At 44.3% G+C, this 17,259-nt stretch overlaps 1 protein-coding gene across 2 annotated transcripts in view; it reads right to left on the bottom strand.

The window, feature by feature from the left end:
- Positions 1-17,259, bottom strand: part of ADAM17 (ADAM metallopeptidase domain 17) — a 130,203-nt gene that overhangs the window by 50,322 nt on the left and 62,622 nt on the right. For both annotated transcript variants that reach the window (XM_077488764.1, XM_077488763.1), the window contains exons 9-12: positions 14,284-14,397; positions 12,936-13,080; positions 11,226-11,314; positions 6,174-6,326 (exon numbers count right to left, since the gene is read on the bottom strand). In XM_077488764.1, coding sequence (XP_077344890.1) covers positions 6,174-6,326; positions 11,226-11,314; positions 12,936-13,080; positions 14,284-14,397 — 501 coding nt within the window. The remainder of the gene's footprint in view (positions 1-6,173; positions 6,327-11,225; positions 11,315-12,935; positions 13,081-14,283; positions 14,398-17,259) is intronic.

Here is a 17,259-nt window from a genome sequence, read left to right on the forward strand (position 1 = left end):
TATAAAATTTACCCAGGCTTTTTTCTCAGAGAATAGGTGCAGCAACTCAACCATGCCCTCCCCTGCTGAACCACATTAAACAGTGTGGCCAAATTGTACTAACAGCGGGAGGATAACGAAGGTGAATACCAAGAGTGCATTATGTGCAGAGTCCAGGGGTGCCCTTTGCACAAAGTGCAGTTGTCAGGGGTGCACTATGTACCAAGTGCAGGGACCAGGGTGCAGTATATACAAAGTGCATTTTTAGGGGTGCCTTACAGTGGCGAAAATATTTGATCCCCTGCAGATTTTGCAAGTCTGCCCACTTACAATGAAAAGAAGAGTCTATAATTTTTATCATAGGTGTATTTTAAATGATAGAGACAGAATATCAACACATGATACAAATGTTATAAATTGAGCTGCAGTTCAGTGAGTAAAATAAGTATTTGATTCCCTACCAACCAACAATAATTTTGGCTCCCACAGAATGGCTAAAGTATGTGCTCGTGCGGTACACGGATCAGTCTAGTCAATTTAAGAGGGTGCTCTTAACGGCAACTCGTTATGTGTATAAAGGACACCTGTCCACATTCTGTCTTGCATTCAAACCTCACCATCATGGGCAAAACCAAAGAGCTGTAAAAGGATGTCAGGGACAAGATTGCAGACCTGCACAGGCTGCAATGGGCTACAAGACCATAAGTAACAAGATTGGTGAGAAGGAGACAACCGTTGGAGCGATTATTTGCAAATGGAAGAAATACAAAATAACCATCAATCGCCAACAGTCTGGAGTTTCTATGCCAGATTTCACCTCATGGGGTAAGGATGATCGTAAGAAACAAAAAGGCATCAGCCCAGAACTACAAGGGAGGAGCTTGTGAATGATCTCAAAAAGGCTTTCGGCACCACAGTCCCCAAACAAGCCATTGGTAACTGTACGCCACCATGAATTGAAATCCTGCAGCACCTGCAAGGTCCCCCTCCTCAAGAAGGCCCAACTGAAGTTTAAATGATCTAAAGCGTGGTTATCAACCCCGTCCTCGGGGCCCACTAACTGGCCAGATTTTATGTATTACCTTGGGGAGATGCAGACTAGAATACTGCAATCACTGAGCAGCAAATTATATCACCTGTGATGCATCTCAGTTATCTTGCAAACCTGGCAGAGGAGGGTATTATGGCGCTCGCTGGGGATCCCAAAAAATATATTGTAATATGATCACAAAATGTTAATATAAAGATTGTATGTATTGGTCGTCTTTATATAGCCAAAGTATATCGATTTTTGTGTGAGTTTTGGGTATATCCACACACCAGTATCCTCGAAGAGAAGTTCAGGGTCTTTGTAGATCATCAAAGTGGTCCATAAGGAGGATCAGCAGTATAGGCTGTACCTTAAAGGGCTGCCAGTCTTAAAGCAAGAAGTAGCTCTAGGAAACAATGGAATAGAGAAAGAGACGGCCCCCTCTAAGTGCAGCAATAAAGTTGCTAAAATTTTATTAAAAATGGTTAAAAAACACTCACATTAAATTAGTGGTGTACAGGCACATCAGGGATGTAATGTTTCATCCGTATGTCCATGGGGGCGACTCGCAGGGCTGTAAGGCAGGGTTTCAGGCATCTGACTTTATGACCGATGGTTGGTGTTTTGGTCTATTCCTTGTGTTCCTCGGAATGGTCAGAGCAGACAGGGTAGTGCTGGTAGCTGTAGTGCCTTTAGTCCGATGTTCAAGGAGTCGGTGTCCTCAGGAGACGGGCTGGGCAAAGCGGCGCTTCGGAGCATGCATGCTCCTTCATCAGGTCATAAAGTCAGATGCCTGAAACCCTGCCTTACAGCCCTGTGAGTCGCCCCCATGGACATACGGATGAAACATTACATCCCTGATGTGCCTGTACACCACTACCGTATATACTCGAGTATAGGCCGACCCGAATATAAGCCGAGGCCCCCAATTTACCCCCAAAAAAACTGGCAAACTTATTGACTCGTGTATAAGCCGAGGGTGAGACATGCCTGTCCATCCCTGTGTGTGTGTCCGTCCATCCCTGTGTGTCCGTCCATCCCTGTGTGTCCGTCCATCCCTGTGTGTCCGTCCATCCATCCCTGCGTGTGTGTGTGTGTGTCCATCCATCCATCCATCCCTGTGTGTGTGTGTGTCCATCCATCCATCCATCCCTGTGTGTGTGTGTGTCCATCCATCCATCCATCCCTGTGTGTGTGTGTGTGTGTCCATCCATCCATCCATCCCTGTGTGTGTCTCCATCCATCCATCCATCCCTGTGTGTGTCTCCATCCATCCATCCCTGTGTGTGTGTGTCTCCATCCATCCATCCCTGTGTGTGTGTGTCCATGTGTGTGTGTGTGTGTGTGTGTGTGTGTGTGTGTGTGTCCGTGTGTGTGTGTGTGTGTGTGTGTGTGTGTGTGTGTCCAGCCTACCTGTGTCCCGAGCCCGTGCCTTGCCTCCTTGCCTCCGTCCCGTGCCTTGCCTCCTTGCCTCCGTCCCGTGCCGTGCCGTGCCTCCGTCCCGTGTCGTGCCTTGCCTCCGTCCCGTGTCGTGCCTTGCCTCCGTCCCGTGCCTTGCCAGGATCGCCGCTCTTCGTCGGCGCCTCGGCGGCCATTCTATCCTTCAAACGCCGCGCCTCCGCCTTCGCCTGTGATAGGCGGAACACTGAATTTCCCAGCAGCCTGTGTTCCGCCTATCACGGACATCGTCTCATCCTCGTCCGTAGTACGAGGATGAGACGATGTCCGTGATAGGCGGAACACAGGCTGCTGGGAAATTCAGTTTTCCGCCTATCACAGGCGAAGGCGGAGGCGGAGGCGCGGCGTTTGAAGGATAGAATGGCCGCTGTCTGTCTGCTCGACACGCTGATCGAGCAGGCAGACAGCGATGACTCGAGTATAAGCCGAGGGGGGCACTTTCAGCCTCAAAAAAGAGGCTGAAAATCTCGGCTTATACTCGAGTATATACGGTAATTTAATGTGAGTGTTTTTTAACCATTTTTAATAAATTTTAGCAACTTTATTGCTGCACTTAGAGGGCGCCGTCTCTTTCTCTATCTTGCAAACCTGGCCTGTTAGTGGGCTCGGACAGGGTTTATGATCATGATCTAAACGATTCAGAGAAGGATTGGGAGAAAGTGCTGTGGTCAGAGGGGACCAAAATTGAGCTCTTTGGCACTAACTCGACTCGCCGTGTTTGGACAAAGAAAAATGCTGACTGACTATGACCCCAAGAGCACCATTCCTACAGTCAAGCACGGACGTGGAAACATCATGTTTTGAAGCGGTTTCTCTGCTAAAGTTACAGGCCGACTTTGCTGCATTGAGGGGCCAGTGGACAGGGCCATGTATTGTAAAATCTTGGACGAGAACCTTCTTCCCTCAGCCAGAACACTGAAGATGGGCCATGGATGAATCTTCCAGCATGACATTGACCCAAAACATACCGCTAGGACAAAAATGGAGTGGCTCAAAAAGAAGCACAATAAAGCGTTTCTTAACCTAAGAAACCCAAAAAAAAAAAAAACGTATCCTGCTTCTTTTAAGCAGGTTGCACAGCACAATGCTTGTGCTGTGTAATTTGGCCCCCCTTATCACCTTAAATTGCTGGCTGATCCTGTCTGGCTATGCCCTCCCCTCTGTAAACGGACCATGGTATATCATGGCTGCTGAGCCCTGACACTGTTCAGTTTACGTGCCTCCATCATCCACAGCTATCCTGTCCTCCTCTCCATCCTCCCCTCCCTGTCAGCTAGTGACAGTGCCTGCCCCCCCCCAGTATATGCCTCATTTCAGAGCACCGCTCAGCACTCATGTGACCGGCCGGCCCACTCCTCCTCTCCCTCCTTCCATCCCGACTAACGTCAGCGGGGGAATCTCGGACCCGCCCACTGCAGCTGTCAGATGGGGAGAGGAGAGAGCCAGCTGAACACGTGAGCGACGTTATGAAATCAGGTATATAGTGTTTTTTTTTTTATAAATCACACACGGGGACAGAGGATTACGAGACAGTGTTGATAGTATAAAGATGTTAGCGGCTTAACAACCACTTTAAAGGTTATGGAGTGGTCTAGCCAGTCTAGACCTTAAGCCTATAGAAAATTTATGGGGAGAGCTGAAACTTCCAGTGGCCAAGCAACAGCCAAGAATCTATAAGGATTTAGAGAAGATCTGTAAAGAAGTTGACCAAAATCCCCCCTGAGATGTGTGCAAACCTGGTAACTACAAGAAACGTCTTACCTCTGTGCTTGTCAACAAGGGTTTCTCCACCAAGTACTAAGTCATGTTTTGCTTGGGGATCAAATACTTTACTCAATTTATAACTTTTGTATCATGTGTTTTTTCTGCATTTTTGATTGATATTCTGTCTCTATCACTTAAAACACACATATGATAACAATTATAGACCCTTCATTTCTTTATAAGTGGGCAAATTTACAAAATCCACAGGGGATAAAATAATTATTTTCACCACTGTAGGGCACCCCTAAAACTGCACTCTGCACCATGAACCCTGAACTTGGTACATAGCACACCCCTGACCACTACACTTTGTGCAAAGGGCACCCCTGAACTCTGCAAATACTGCACTTCTGGTATTTACCTTTGTTATCCTCCCACTGTGCAATTTGGCCACACTGTTTAATGTGGTCCGGCAGGGGAGGGCATGGTTGAGTTGCTGCACCTATTCCCTGAGAAAAAAAGCCCTGGGTAAATTTATATAATCTTAGCCCTTGTACACACAGTCGGACATTCCGATGGAAAATGTCCGATCGGACCGTGTTGTTGGATTAAACGACCGTGTGTGGGCTCCATCGGACTGTTTCCGTCGGAATATCCGACCGACAAAGTTTTAGAGCTGGGCTATAAAATTTTCCAACAACATGATCTGATCGGACTTTGTCCGATCGGAATTCTCTACAAACGATCGGACTAAGTGCCACGCATGCTCAGATTGAATTCCTAGACCAAAGCTATTGGCTACTAGCCTGAACGTAGTAATGAAATAACGTCATCACGTTATGTACGATCGGATTTTCCGACAACTTTGTCCGACCGTGTGTATGCAACACCAGTTTCGGACAAAATCCAACGGATTTTGTTGTCGGGATGTCCGACCATGTGTACAAGGGCTTACAGAGAGCTCCGAGTATGCATGTGTGACACTCCACCCAGTGGATGAAATCAGCGCTTAGTCACATCGAGGACCTACCTCAATGGGGTAGGCTCCCAGTGCTTGGCCTGACTGTCTCTCAGAGCCTTGCCAAGTAGGTTTTAACTAAGATTTACTAAGTAGGTCTTCAGAGATAGGGCAAGCACTGAGGCAATGCCAGTGGCTCTGGACCTGGAAAACGCTCAGTGCTCTACATGGAATATAGTTCCCAAAGGTCACTATCAGCTTAGCCCTGCAACATTCAGTTTAGCAGGGTTTGGACATGGTAATCCAGAGGTCAGGCTAAGGATGACCATGTCGGATAGCTGCCATCGAAGAGACAAGATTTAGCTGCGAAAGAAGAAAAAAAAAATTGAATAAAAAAAAAGTACTAGCAAAAAAATAGGTTAATCTTACCACAACAGAATTAAGAAAGACCCTCCTTCCAGCACACTAGAAAAAAATGGAGGCATGCTGGTAGTTAACCATTGTCCAATCTTCCTGTACATGGCAGTATAACCTGAAGGTTAAAAACCTCCTATGTCCCCTCAAGGGACAGGACAAAAACACAATTTATCCAACTTCTATTCTTGTGGGAATCATGAGGAGGCTGAGTGTGAAGCTCAGACATTGCCTTGCTATTGACTCAAACTTTTTCCTATTGACTCTAAAGTTCTCCCTGGCCGTGTGGAAGATAAGACTACTGCCCCTACATTTGTGAGCCTTCCCCAAGGCTTCTTAAGTCAGCCTTCATACATTCACCCGCACTAGATGCCTGCAGCACTTCATCTGACAAAACATTTTCAAACCATCCAAAATACACATATCCCAGTATGTGTAATGTTGTATGAGAAGGGCAGCAGCTATAAGCACTGTACTTTTCTAGTGTCACAGAAAAGGAACAGTCATTTGCTGAAACAATAGTTGGACAAAAAGGTATAAATAATCCTATGTAGGCGATAATGAAAATTATTGCACATGGCTACATTAACAAAAAACACAAGCTGTGTAAAACAAAGCAGTGTACGGTACCTTATTGTTCTGGTGGTCTCCACTCACAGCTATAGGGTACATCACATATTTCCCACCTCGATCCTCACTGGGTGCACACAGCTCCATGCTGTCTGGATCGTGTTCAGACCCAAAGTTATGGCCTAACTCATGAGTAGTGACCAGGTCAGCTTCCTGTCCGGAAATTACACAAGTTAGACCACAAAAAAGACAAATGCACAGTCCAAGTTAAAGGACACCTGTGATTTTTGATAGTTTGAGTCAAATACTGCAGCCAAAAAAATTTGATTTACCTGTAAATTCAATATCTAATAGTGCAGTACAGGACACAGGCAAAGTATTCAGATATATGTAGTAGGATATATGATCACATGGACGTTATCCAGTGTCAATACTGTTTAAATTCTTGGTGTTCAAATTATTGCTTTATTATTATGTATTTATAATATTAGGCACATATTTCATTTTTGGATTATTTTTTTAATTCAAAAAAAAATTCTTATGTTTTTTGTTTTATTGGGCCTTTTTTATTGGCGTTTTTTCTTTCTTTTTTACATTAATACTATGTTACTGTATTTCACTTGAGGGGAGTAGTGTTGTACATGGATGCACAAATACGTGTCATACGTGGAGGTGACTCTATAGGTACAATATTTAGATTTTTTTTCACATATACACACATCCTGTTCACTCTGGGAGTTTGAGGATAAGCGCAGTTCCCCCTTTTTTTTCTTATGTTTATCTGTGTATTTTTGGTATACATTAGAATTGCAGCTTCCGACCATTTTTTATCTTGAACTTTCCGTAGCGCAGTTTTTTTCCCCCTTTTTTTCTGTTTACTAAAGTATTCAGAGACCCTGGGTTATAAGCTGCATCTTCACAAGGACATGCTCTCTGAGTAGATTCTCTATAACCCAACCCCATGAGGCCTCAGTTTTGTAGTAAGTAATGCAGCGTAAGCAAAGATGGGAAGGTGGCCTGTGAAGAAAAGAGGAGCAAAAGCATTCTGCTTTAAGTGCTGTGTGGGCAATCAGAGCAAATGTTCACCATGGTGAATATTCGTCTGGTTTCCCCCATTGGGTTACTCACAGAGTAGGGTGTGGAATATAGGATAAGCATGTCCAGAAGAAGTATGCAGGAACCTAGGTGTAGATTGTCCTGTAACGAATCCTTGAGGCGAAAGGGTGGGAGGAAGCGCCTGAGTACCTAATAAGGGCTCTAGGAGGAAGTAGTGGTAAAAGTAGGCAACCAGTGGTGTGATGTAACTAAGTGATTTAATTTTAACACCAAGTTTACACTGTAAAGTCAACACATTCCAAACAAAGCCCTGCTTTTTGTGGTAATGGTCAGAGGTGACCTTTTCTTATCTGTCCACAACACTGCAATATTATATATATTATATTATATAATATAATATATATGACACACACAGCTGTGCTCATAAGTTTACATACCCCAGTAGAATTTATGGTTTCTTGGGCATTTTTCACAGAATATGAATGATAACACAAACACTTTTCTTTCACTCATGGGTTAGTGTTTGGCTGAAGCCATTTATTATCAATCAACTGTGTTTACTCTTTTTAAATCATAATCACAACAGAAACTACTCAAATGACCCTGATCAAAAAGTTTACATACCCTGGTGATAATAATATATATATTATACACACACACACACACACACACACACACACTGTGTCCCACAAGAGGGAGTACACCCCTCATATTTGGGTAAATCTTCATGGTGACAAAATTGAAGAAATTACACTTTGCTACAAAGTAGTGAGTGTACAGCTTGTAGAACAGTGTAAATTTGCTGTCCTCTCAAAATAACTCAACACAGCCATTAATGGCGAAACCGCTGGCAACAAAAGTGAGTACACCCCTAAGTGAAAATTTTCAAATTGGGCCCAAAGTGTGGCCACCATTATTTTCCAGCACTGCCTTTTCCCTCTTGGGCATGGAGGTCACTAGAGCTTCACAAGTTGCCACTAGAGTCCTCTTCCACTCCTCCATGACAACATCACGGAGCTGGTGGATGTTAGAGACCTTGCGCTCCTCTGCTTTTCATTTGAGGATGCCCCAGAGGCTTAATAGGGTTTAGGTCTGGAGATTTACTTGGCCAGTCCATCACCTTTACCTTCAGCTTCTTTAGCAAGGCAGTGGTCATTTTGGAGGTGTGTTTGGAGTCGTTATGTTGGAATACTGCCCTGCGGCCCAGTCTCCGAAGGGAGGGGATCATATTCTGCTTCAGTATGTCACAGTACATGTTGGCATTCTTGGTTCCCTCAATGACTTGTAGCTCCCCAGTGCCTTAGTCTGCTTGTCAAAAAAGTCTGCTTGGCAAACTGTTTGCTGCCTTTCTTGTGCATCATCTTTAGAAGAGGCTTCCTTCTGGGACGACAGTCATGCAGACCAATTTGATGCAGAGTGCAGCGTATGGTCTGACCACTGACAGGCTGACCTCCACCTTTTCAAACTCTGCAGCAATGCTGGCAGCACTCATATGTCTATTTCCCAAAGACAACCTCTGGATATGACGGTGAGCACGTGCACTCAACTTCTTTGGTCGACCATGGCGCGGCCTGTTCTGATTGGAACCTGTCCTGTTAAACCGCTGTATGGTCTTGGCCACCATCATGGAGCTCAGTTTCAGGGTCTTGGCAATCTTCTTATAGCCTAGGCCACCTTTATGTAGAGCAACAATTCTTTTTTCAGATCCTCAGAGAGTTCTTTGCCATGAGGTGCCATGTTGAACTACCTGTGACCAGTATGAGAGTATGAAATACTAATGAGTCACATGACACAGGGGAGAGAAAATGGCTAATACATGTGTCCAGGCTTTGCTCATCACAGTGGGCATACCCTCTAAGGGGTCTTCAGGGTCTGGGTTCCACAGTAATGGACCGTGGCCTTGGTATAGCACCCTGCGGCTGACTACAAGTGTTGTACCAAGTACCAAGGTGAACAACCATATAGGATCCTGTGCCCCAAGCAATATTACAGGCTGTTCCCACAGAGTGGGGTCCAGGTACAAGTCTGAATGTTCTACAGAGGTTGCACCATTTCAGGATGCGCTGCTTATATTTGTGAAATTAGAAGGCCGAGAAGGATATAATTGGGAGTTTAAGACTGAGTCAGAAGATAAAATGATAAACTAGTTAAGCTAAAGGCCCATACACACGATCAGACTTTTTGATAACGGTCCGATGGACCTGTTTTAAATGGACAATCCGACTGTGTGCATTAGAGCTGCACGATTCTGGCTAAAATCAGAATCACAATTTTTTTTTGCTTAGAAGATAGATCATGATTCTCTCACGATTTTCGTGGTGTAACATCATCTTTCACATTAAAACAAAAAAAATTGGGCTAACTTTACTGTTTTGTTTTTCTTTTTTATTCATTGAAGTGAATGTTTTCACAAAAAAATTGCATTTGAAAGACCGCTGGGCAAATACAGTGTGGCATAAAATATTGCAGCAAATGCCATTTTATTTCCTAGGGTCTCTGCTAAAATATATATAATGTATGGGGGTTCCAAATAATTTTCTAGCAAAAAATATTGATTTTAAACTTAAGAAAGAAATGTCAGAAATAGATTTAGACTTTAAGTGGTTAAACTTCCTGCATTTACACTCTGCCCATATTATTTATTAACACAGAAGTTCTATCCCTTTGATATAAGAATGAAGCTTAGTTACAATGTTGCAAGTTAAAAAAAAAAAAAAAAAAAAAACTTTGCAGACTGCCCTTGTTTTCTGTTGACAGCTGAGTGAGCAGATCGTTTCTCCACTTGTTTATATGAAAGAATCAGCAACCTCTGCAGGAGAGATGTCAGAGGGGGTGAATCGAGATCACGATTTTTTAATGATTAATTTTGCGGCTCTAGTGTTTATGCTCCATTGGACAATAGTTTTCGGTTTTTCAACCGACAAATGTTCGCTGTGCATGCTCTCAAACTTTCCAGCAACAAATGTCCAATGGAGGCTAATCCGATGGTGTGGACTAAAGTCCAAAGTACAAACACGCATGCTGGAAACCAATGCTAAAGATCAGACAACAATAACAGAAGTTGCCCAAAGGGTGGCGGTAAAGAGCTGAAAAAGCAGGCGATTCGGTGAAAGTTGGCTCAAAATGTTCTGCCGTGTGTATGCAGAACAAGTTCACGGCCAACACCCTTCAGATCTAAATCCACGGAAAAGTCAGATGGAAGTCTGATCGTGTGTATGAGGCTTAAGTGTGATTTCTCTTCAAGGGAGAAGAGGTCAATCAACTTAGGCAGTAGAAAAAAAACTGAGGACTCCCGGAGTGATATAGGGTTATAGGGGAGGCACCTAGAGGGCATGTCCTCAAAAGCTTTTCCAGTGTCCAATCACCTGAAAAGCACAAGCCTATAACCCAAGGTCTATGGATACTTTGCCTGTGTCCTGTACTGCACTCATAGATATGGAAGTTACAGGCAAGTGAAAATTCCTCTTTACTGGCAGCAATATACTAACATATCACTTTTCACCTTTTAATCACTTATTACCCTGGTCAAGTCACTTTTTTTGTCGATATTCAATATTAAAAAAAGACATTAAACGCTAAACTCCAACCAGCTTAGAATTAGTATGAATATAGGGAGGAAGGGTAAGAACATCTGTCAAATCCCTAGTACCCCATTTGGGAGGTTTATGTTCCACTAGACAAAACAGGAATAGAAGAAACATCTCCCTACTTCCGGTCTGACTGGTGTCACGCAGTTGGTAGTGAGCAGAAAGCTCCCCAGATGACGACATTCAGCATTAGAAACAAATAATCAAGTGCTGGTGGAAGGAACCACAAAACAGCAGTTATTTTAAGACAGCACTGCAATACCATATTTTAAACATTAGGTGGTGATACAGATGACCTGTAAGAGCAAAGAGTAAATGACCCCTCCCCCGTGTTACAAGGGAGGACTTCCAACTGACAGTCTTTTACAATTTTGCAGATAATTAAATACATCATTGTTAGGAATCACACAGAATACACAAAAATCAGGTCATCTACAATAAAAGGGAGTACAGGCCTTCTTGCTCATACCTTTGTTAGAATGGTTTTCCCATAATTTTTTGTACTTGTTAAACCGGTGTTTAAATAAATAGGCTTCTGGGATGATTCACTTTTATAAGCTGTCAGGAGAGAGAGAGATGAAGTCATGTCAAATGTGACATTTCAGAATAATGGAAAAACAGAAGTCACAGACTACTCCTCAGACTGTGAAACCATGAAACAAAATCTCCTGTGACAGCAAAGAATGAGGAACAGGACTGCACAGTAAAAGTGAAGTGACAAAACAGACACCTACATTCAATGAATAGGGCAAAGACACCTTAAACAGGCACAAAAAATTCAAGAGACACACACTATGTAAAACACTCCCAATGACAGCTTTATCTAGAACTAGGAAATCTACTACTACTACTACCACCACCACTACCACAGTCCTTTACAAGCTTGGTGAAAATAAATGAAGGCACAGAGGGGCTAATCCACGGGATCGTTTGCACACTATGACAAGTGATGCTACATGCTATTCTTTGTTACTGGCCCCAGGTAGGCTTATAGGCAGGCCATACACAGAGCAAATTTGTTTCCTGCAAAAGATAGTGTTGATGCAGAAATCCCCCCTGCCAAGCCATTGTCTTCTCCCGGGGGGAGGGGCTGTCAACTAAAGTTGATCAATCCATCAACTTGGTACATTCAACCGGCCTATACATGGTTCCAATCTCGTATGGTTCCTGCTGAACTGGCTGAGATTCAAACAGTCTATGGACAGGCTTAAGGAAGGTGCAGGTGGCCGTAGCCTCCATTGGTTGTGCTGATTAAAGCTGGAGTGCCCCTGCCTGCTGTTTTTAGGTCATTAACCCTAAAACAGTGTGTCCGTGTGTCTAAACTTGGTTATATTGTCAAGTATAGTGCGAGAATAACTTAACAAAACTGTATAGTGTTTAGATCTTTTGCACATTGTTCAGCAAAACTTACAAGCGCAGCATGATGCAGATGCCATTTAAAGCATTGCCTATACCTAGCCTTAATGGGTTTCCAGAATACATATAGGGTCCAAGCACACTGGACTTAAAAACACCAATTCTTGCAGCAGAACTGGCCGAGATTCAAACAGTCTCATATAGGAGCGCTTCTGGAAAGGCATTTAGTGTTTTCTTTCTGCCAGAAATCTGCTCTCAAAAACACAAGATAAAAAGGGTTTTTTTCTGTCTCTTTAGGCTGGGTTTACACTGCTGCGGTTAGGAGACCCGGATGTGATTCGCACCGCACTGCAGTGCAAATCACATCCGATCTCTGTGCGATGCGAGTTGAGCCATACAGATAGTATGGCTGAATTCGCATCGCACCCGCTCCAAACTCGCACAGGACCCTTTTTTTGGGTGTTCACACCATGCGATCCGATTCCTGTCCGAGTTTACAGATCGCACTGCGATATGCAAACTGATCTGGGGGTGTCATTAAGGTTTCACTGACACTCCCAGCAGTCCGCATAGGGCAGTGTGAACTGCCGGCGGGAGGCATGCGATGTGGGAACCCGCCGCGGATTCGCGGCGTTCCCGCATCGCTTCAGTGTGAACCCAGCCTAAAGCTAAAAACTTAAAAATATGCCTCTTAATGTCCTAATGTGCATGTACACATAGGATAACATTAGCTACTTCTGCAGGTAAAACACTAAACTCCTCTAGAATAAACGTTCTTTTAAGCCAGTGTGCATGGGCCCTAAGATATTAAACAAAGACCAACCTTTAGGGCAGATCCCTCCATGGGTGTTTTGCTTGTGGGATCCTACGTAAGCCAATCCTAGAGTTCCCATGTCAAAGTCCTGATAGGTGAAGAGATGGGCCAGACAGACCCCAGATGCCTTTTCTGATATATCATAGCTGAATTGCTGTAGAAGAGAAAAGAAAAAAAAAGAGTGATGATTAGATTAATTCAAGGGACTGAAAAAACATTTGCAGATAAGGTCTGTGATTCAAAGAGGACCTAAACTTAAAAAGCGAAGATAGTAATTGTGCAAAAGCTGTACTCTTAAAAATGCACTCTTTTCCTTGAATACTGCCTGAAAAAACAGCAGTGAACTTCCTGTGCCATTTGCACTCTTTTTGCCATGAGTCTCATAGGTGTATACATGCAGTGTGCTGTGTAAGGGAGCCCTCAAAATTTCCACTCACCTGCTTGCATTAAGCGAGTGGAAATAAGCGGAGGATGAGTGTGGAGCCACATTGGAGGTAGGGGGGAGGTGGGTGGGTGCCACCGGCTGATGGAGGGGTTGAACAGGAGTCTATTCTCTTCACAGAATCCACCCCCGTCATTCTAGCAGGGCCTGGCATACAGCATGAGTAGGCAAATAGCTAGATGAGGGGGGGGGGGGGGGGTCTGGAGCCGACAGGCAGGCAGGAGAGGGGAGAAAGGAGATACAGTGGATGACAGAGGCACGTAAACTGACCACGGTGTCAGGGCTCAGCAGCCATGATAAACCGCGGTCAGTTTACAGGGAGGAGGGCAGAACTGGGCAGGATCAGACAGATATTTTAGGTTATACAAGGGGCCAAATTACACATCACAAGCACTGATGTATAACATGCTTTAACCTATTTTTTTATTTATTTAGGGTAAACACTTTAATTCTGCATAAAACATTTAACAGTGTAATTTCATAACATAATATACAAGGATGTGTATAAGGACGGAATTAAGGGTGGGGTGGGGCAGGGTAGGGGTTGAGTGGGGAAACTGGTGGCGAGCAACAAGGCCTGGCTAGTAGCTCAGGATTTGACATTTTGAGCCCTGATCTCAGGCACTATGCGCCTGATTGCTAGTTTCACAAGAGTTGGGGACATCAATATCCTTGCTGAAGAGGAAGCTGTACCTAAAGAACTGAAATACATCCATGTATCTCTCTGCTTCTAATTCACATATTCTCTGCATCTATGCTTCCTTCACCTCCCCTGCTGCTGCTTGATCACTACCACCCTCCAGTCATCAGATCACCAGACCATGAAATTAACACCAATAATTAAAGCAGTAAATAAACATCAATATGGCTGTTAAAACTATATTAGCAGCTGGTGTAACACGCATACCCTCTCACCTCCAGCAGCTGCTTTACATCCCAGGCATCCTTGTTCTGATACGGATGATTTCTGGCCATGTTGTAGTGTATCCTGGAATTGGACACATTCTCTGGCTCCTTGTGAACAATGATCTGCATTCAAATGTAATATATAGTAAGCATGTAACAGGTAACAATTTTGTTCTAACTGCACTGTAATAAACATCTTGGTCTAATAATTAAAAGTAACCAACATATTATAGAATGTAGTCCACCAAGATGGTTTCTTTATTTCATGATCTCACTCATAAAAGTCAATGTGACATGCTCGAATTCCGAAAACACGCATGACACTATCTGAAAGAAAATCCTTGGCAGGGTAAAAGAAATATATGGAATAAATGAACTCGGGAAACATTGCTCTTAGCACCCACGTCTGCTCCAATTTACAAAACCATTTTTATTATGTGCATGAGTGGCAAACAGTGATATGGGTCAGTCTTGCATTTTTAACCAGTGGTTTTCATATGTGTGTTGAGTGCAGGATATAATTTGCTGTTTTTTGTGCGCAGTGGCATTGAAATGCATGTAATGCACACATGCAACTCGTTTTCTCAAATGCACCACATAATACTTTGATCCGAGATCCCCCACTTTCATTTCGGTCACGGTTTAAAACTAAATTAATGTTAAAGCGGAGTTCCAGCCACATTTTTTTTTTCAGGTATCTGAGCATAAATGCATTATTAGCATAAATACCATTTTACATGTTTGCTAGTGGATGTTGCTAATATATTTATTTTATACTCAACTTATTAAATCCTCTTCTGGCCATTGCCACGATGATTGTGGGCATGTGAAGCCCAATTGATACCTCTTCTAGGATTAGCGATGGCAAGGTGTATGCTGGGTAACCAGCAAGCACCTCTCGATATTGCGCATCTGTGATTCACCGGCGGCCGTAGCGCCGTTTTTTTCAAAAATTGCCATAACAAGGAGCGACGACAGAGGAAGGTCCTGCCCTGTTAAGGCAACCGCCTTAAATCGTGTAATTTCCTTTAGAGAAATAACAGGATTTTTGATCACAGTACTGCCCACAGACGCCTGGGAAGTGATGACTCACATTTTCCAGGAGCACAGGCGAGGGAGGAAGTGATGAGGAGCGCCCCGGACCAGGAAGTGGCAGATTAGGAGCCCTAGCAACAGGGCGTTTCTGGCAAGTATAAAAAAAAAATAAAGAATTCCCCCAAATGTTTCTTTATAAGATTAAAGGTCTGTGATTATGTAAAAAAAAAAAAAAAAAAAATCAGTTTAAAGTGAATAAATCTTTAAATTGCAATATTTACATCAGCAGATTTGTCATACTAGCTGAGAAAAAAATAAAAAATAACGTTGCCAAAAGCAACCAAAAAGGTGCGTTTGCTCTGTGGCCTGCGCAAAAGTCTACAGCAGTCGTTTTTAAAAGCAGCCCAAAGTGCACCTGCAAAAAAGAAATGTCATAGCTAGCTGCTATGTGTCATAAAGTCACCATGATTTCAGATACTTTGCAGGCGATTTAATACATACCGTATATACTCGAGTATAGGCCGACCCGAGTCTAAGCCGAGGCCCCCAATTTACCCCCAAAAAACTGGAAAACTTATTGACTCGTGTATAAGCCGAGGGTGAGACATGGCTGTCCATCCCTGTGTGTCCGTCCATCCCTGTGTGTGTGTCCGTCCATCCATCCCTGTGTGTGTGTGTCCATCCATCCATCCATCCCTGTGTGTGTATCCATCCATCCATCCATCCCTGTGTGTGTGTGTGTGTGTGTGTGTGTGTGTATCCATCCATCCATCCATCCATCCCTGTGTGTGTGTGTGTGTGTGTGTATCCATCCATCCATCCATCCCTGTGTGTGTGTGTGTGTGTGTATCCATGTGTGTGTGTGTGTGTATCCATGTGTGTGTGTGTGTGTGTGTGTGTGTGTGTGTGTGTGTGTGTGTGTGTGTGTGTGTGTGTGTGTGTGTGTGTGTGTGTGTGTGTGTGTGTGTGTGTGTCCGTGCAGCCTTGTGTGTGTGTCCAGCCTACCTGTGTCCCAAGCCTCCGTCCCGAGCCGCCGTCGTCCCGAGCCTCCTCCGTCCCGTGCCGTGCCTCCTCCGTCCCGTGCCGTGCCTCCCCCGTGCCGTGCCTCCTCCGTCCCGTGTCTCCTCCGTCCCGTGCCGTGCCGTGCCTCCTCCGTCCCGTGCCGATGGATCGCCGCTCTTCTCGGCGGCCATTCTACAATTCAAAATTCCGCCTCCGCCTGTGATAGGCGGAACACTCAATTTCCCAGCAGCCTGTGTTCCGCCTATCACAGACATCCTCTCATACTCGTCCGTAGTATGAGAATGAGCGGATGTCCGTGATAGGCGGAACACTGACTGCTGGGAAATTCAGTGTTCCGCCTATCACAGGCGGAGGCGGAGAAGGAGGCGCGGCTTTTGAAAATTAATGTCCGCCGTCTGTCTGCTCGATACGCTGATCGAGCAGTCAGACAGCGGCGACTCGAGTATAAGCCGAGGGGGCACTTTCAGCCTCAAAAAAGAGGCTGAAAATCTCGGCTTATACTCGAGTATATACGGTATGTGTGCTTCTAGCTGCCAAAAACTTGTCATATCAAATTATTTTAACATGGGTAATGTGATGAAGAATTCAGCAGTCGGAGAAGAACTAGGAAGTGATTTTTATTTAGGAAACCTACAACCCTTTGTAAGCAGCATTTGATGCCACTTGTAGTTCCAAGACAGGTACATACTCCCATTTGTGCACACTTCTGTTGCTTCTACGATATCTCAAGGCTCTGCATATGCCAGATTGTTTGTATTCCTGCTCTCTTCCTCCTCCATCTCAGTGTCTGCTTCCTTTGAGAAGTGTCGCTCAGTCACCTTATGCTGCAGCCTCCTGTTCTCCATCTCATTTCTTTCTGCCAGCCATTTCACCCATTTCAGCTTAAGGCTGGGTTCACACCTATGCGAATTGGATGCGGCTTACACC

The sequence above is a fragment of the Lithobates pipiens genome, unplaced genomic scaffold (genome assembly GCF_037356315.1).
Source record: "Lithobates pipiens isolate NorthernLeopardFrog02 unplaced genomic scaffold, aLitPip1_a1.2 Scaffold_18, whole genome shotgun sequence".
Classification (NCBI taxonomy): domain Eukaryota; kingdom Metazoa; phylum Chordata; class Amphibia; order Anura; family Ranidae; genus Lithobates; species Lithobates pipiens.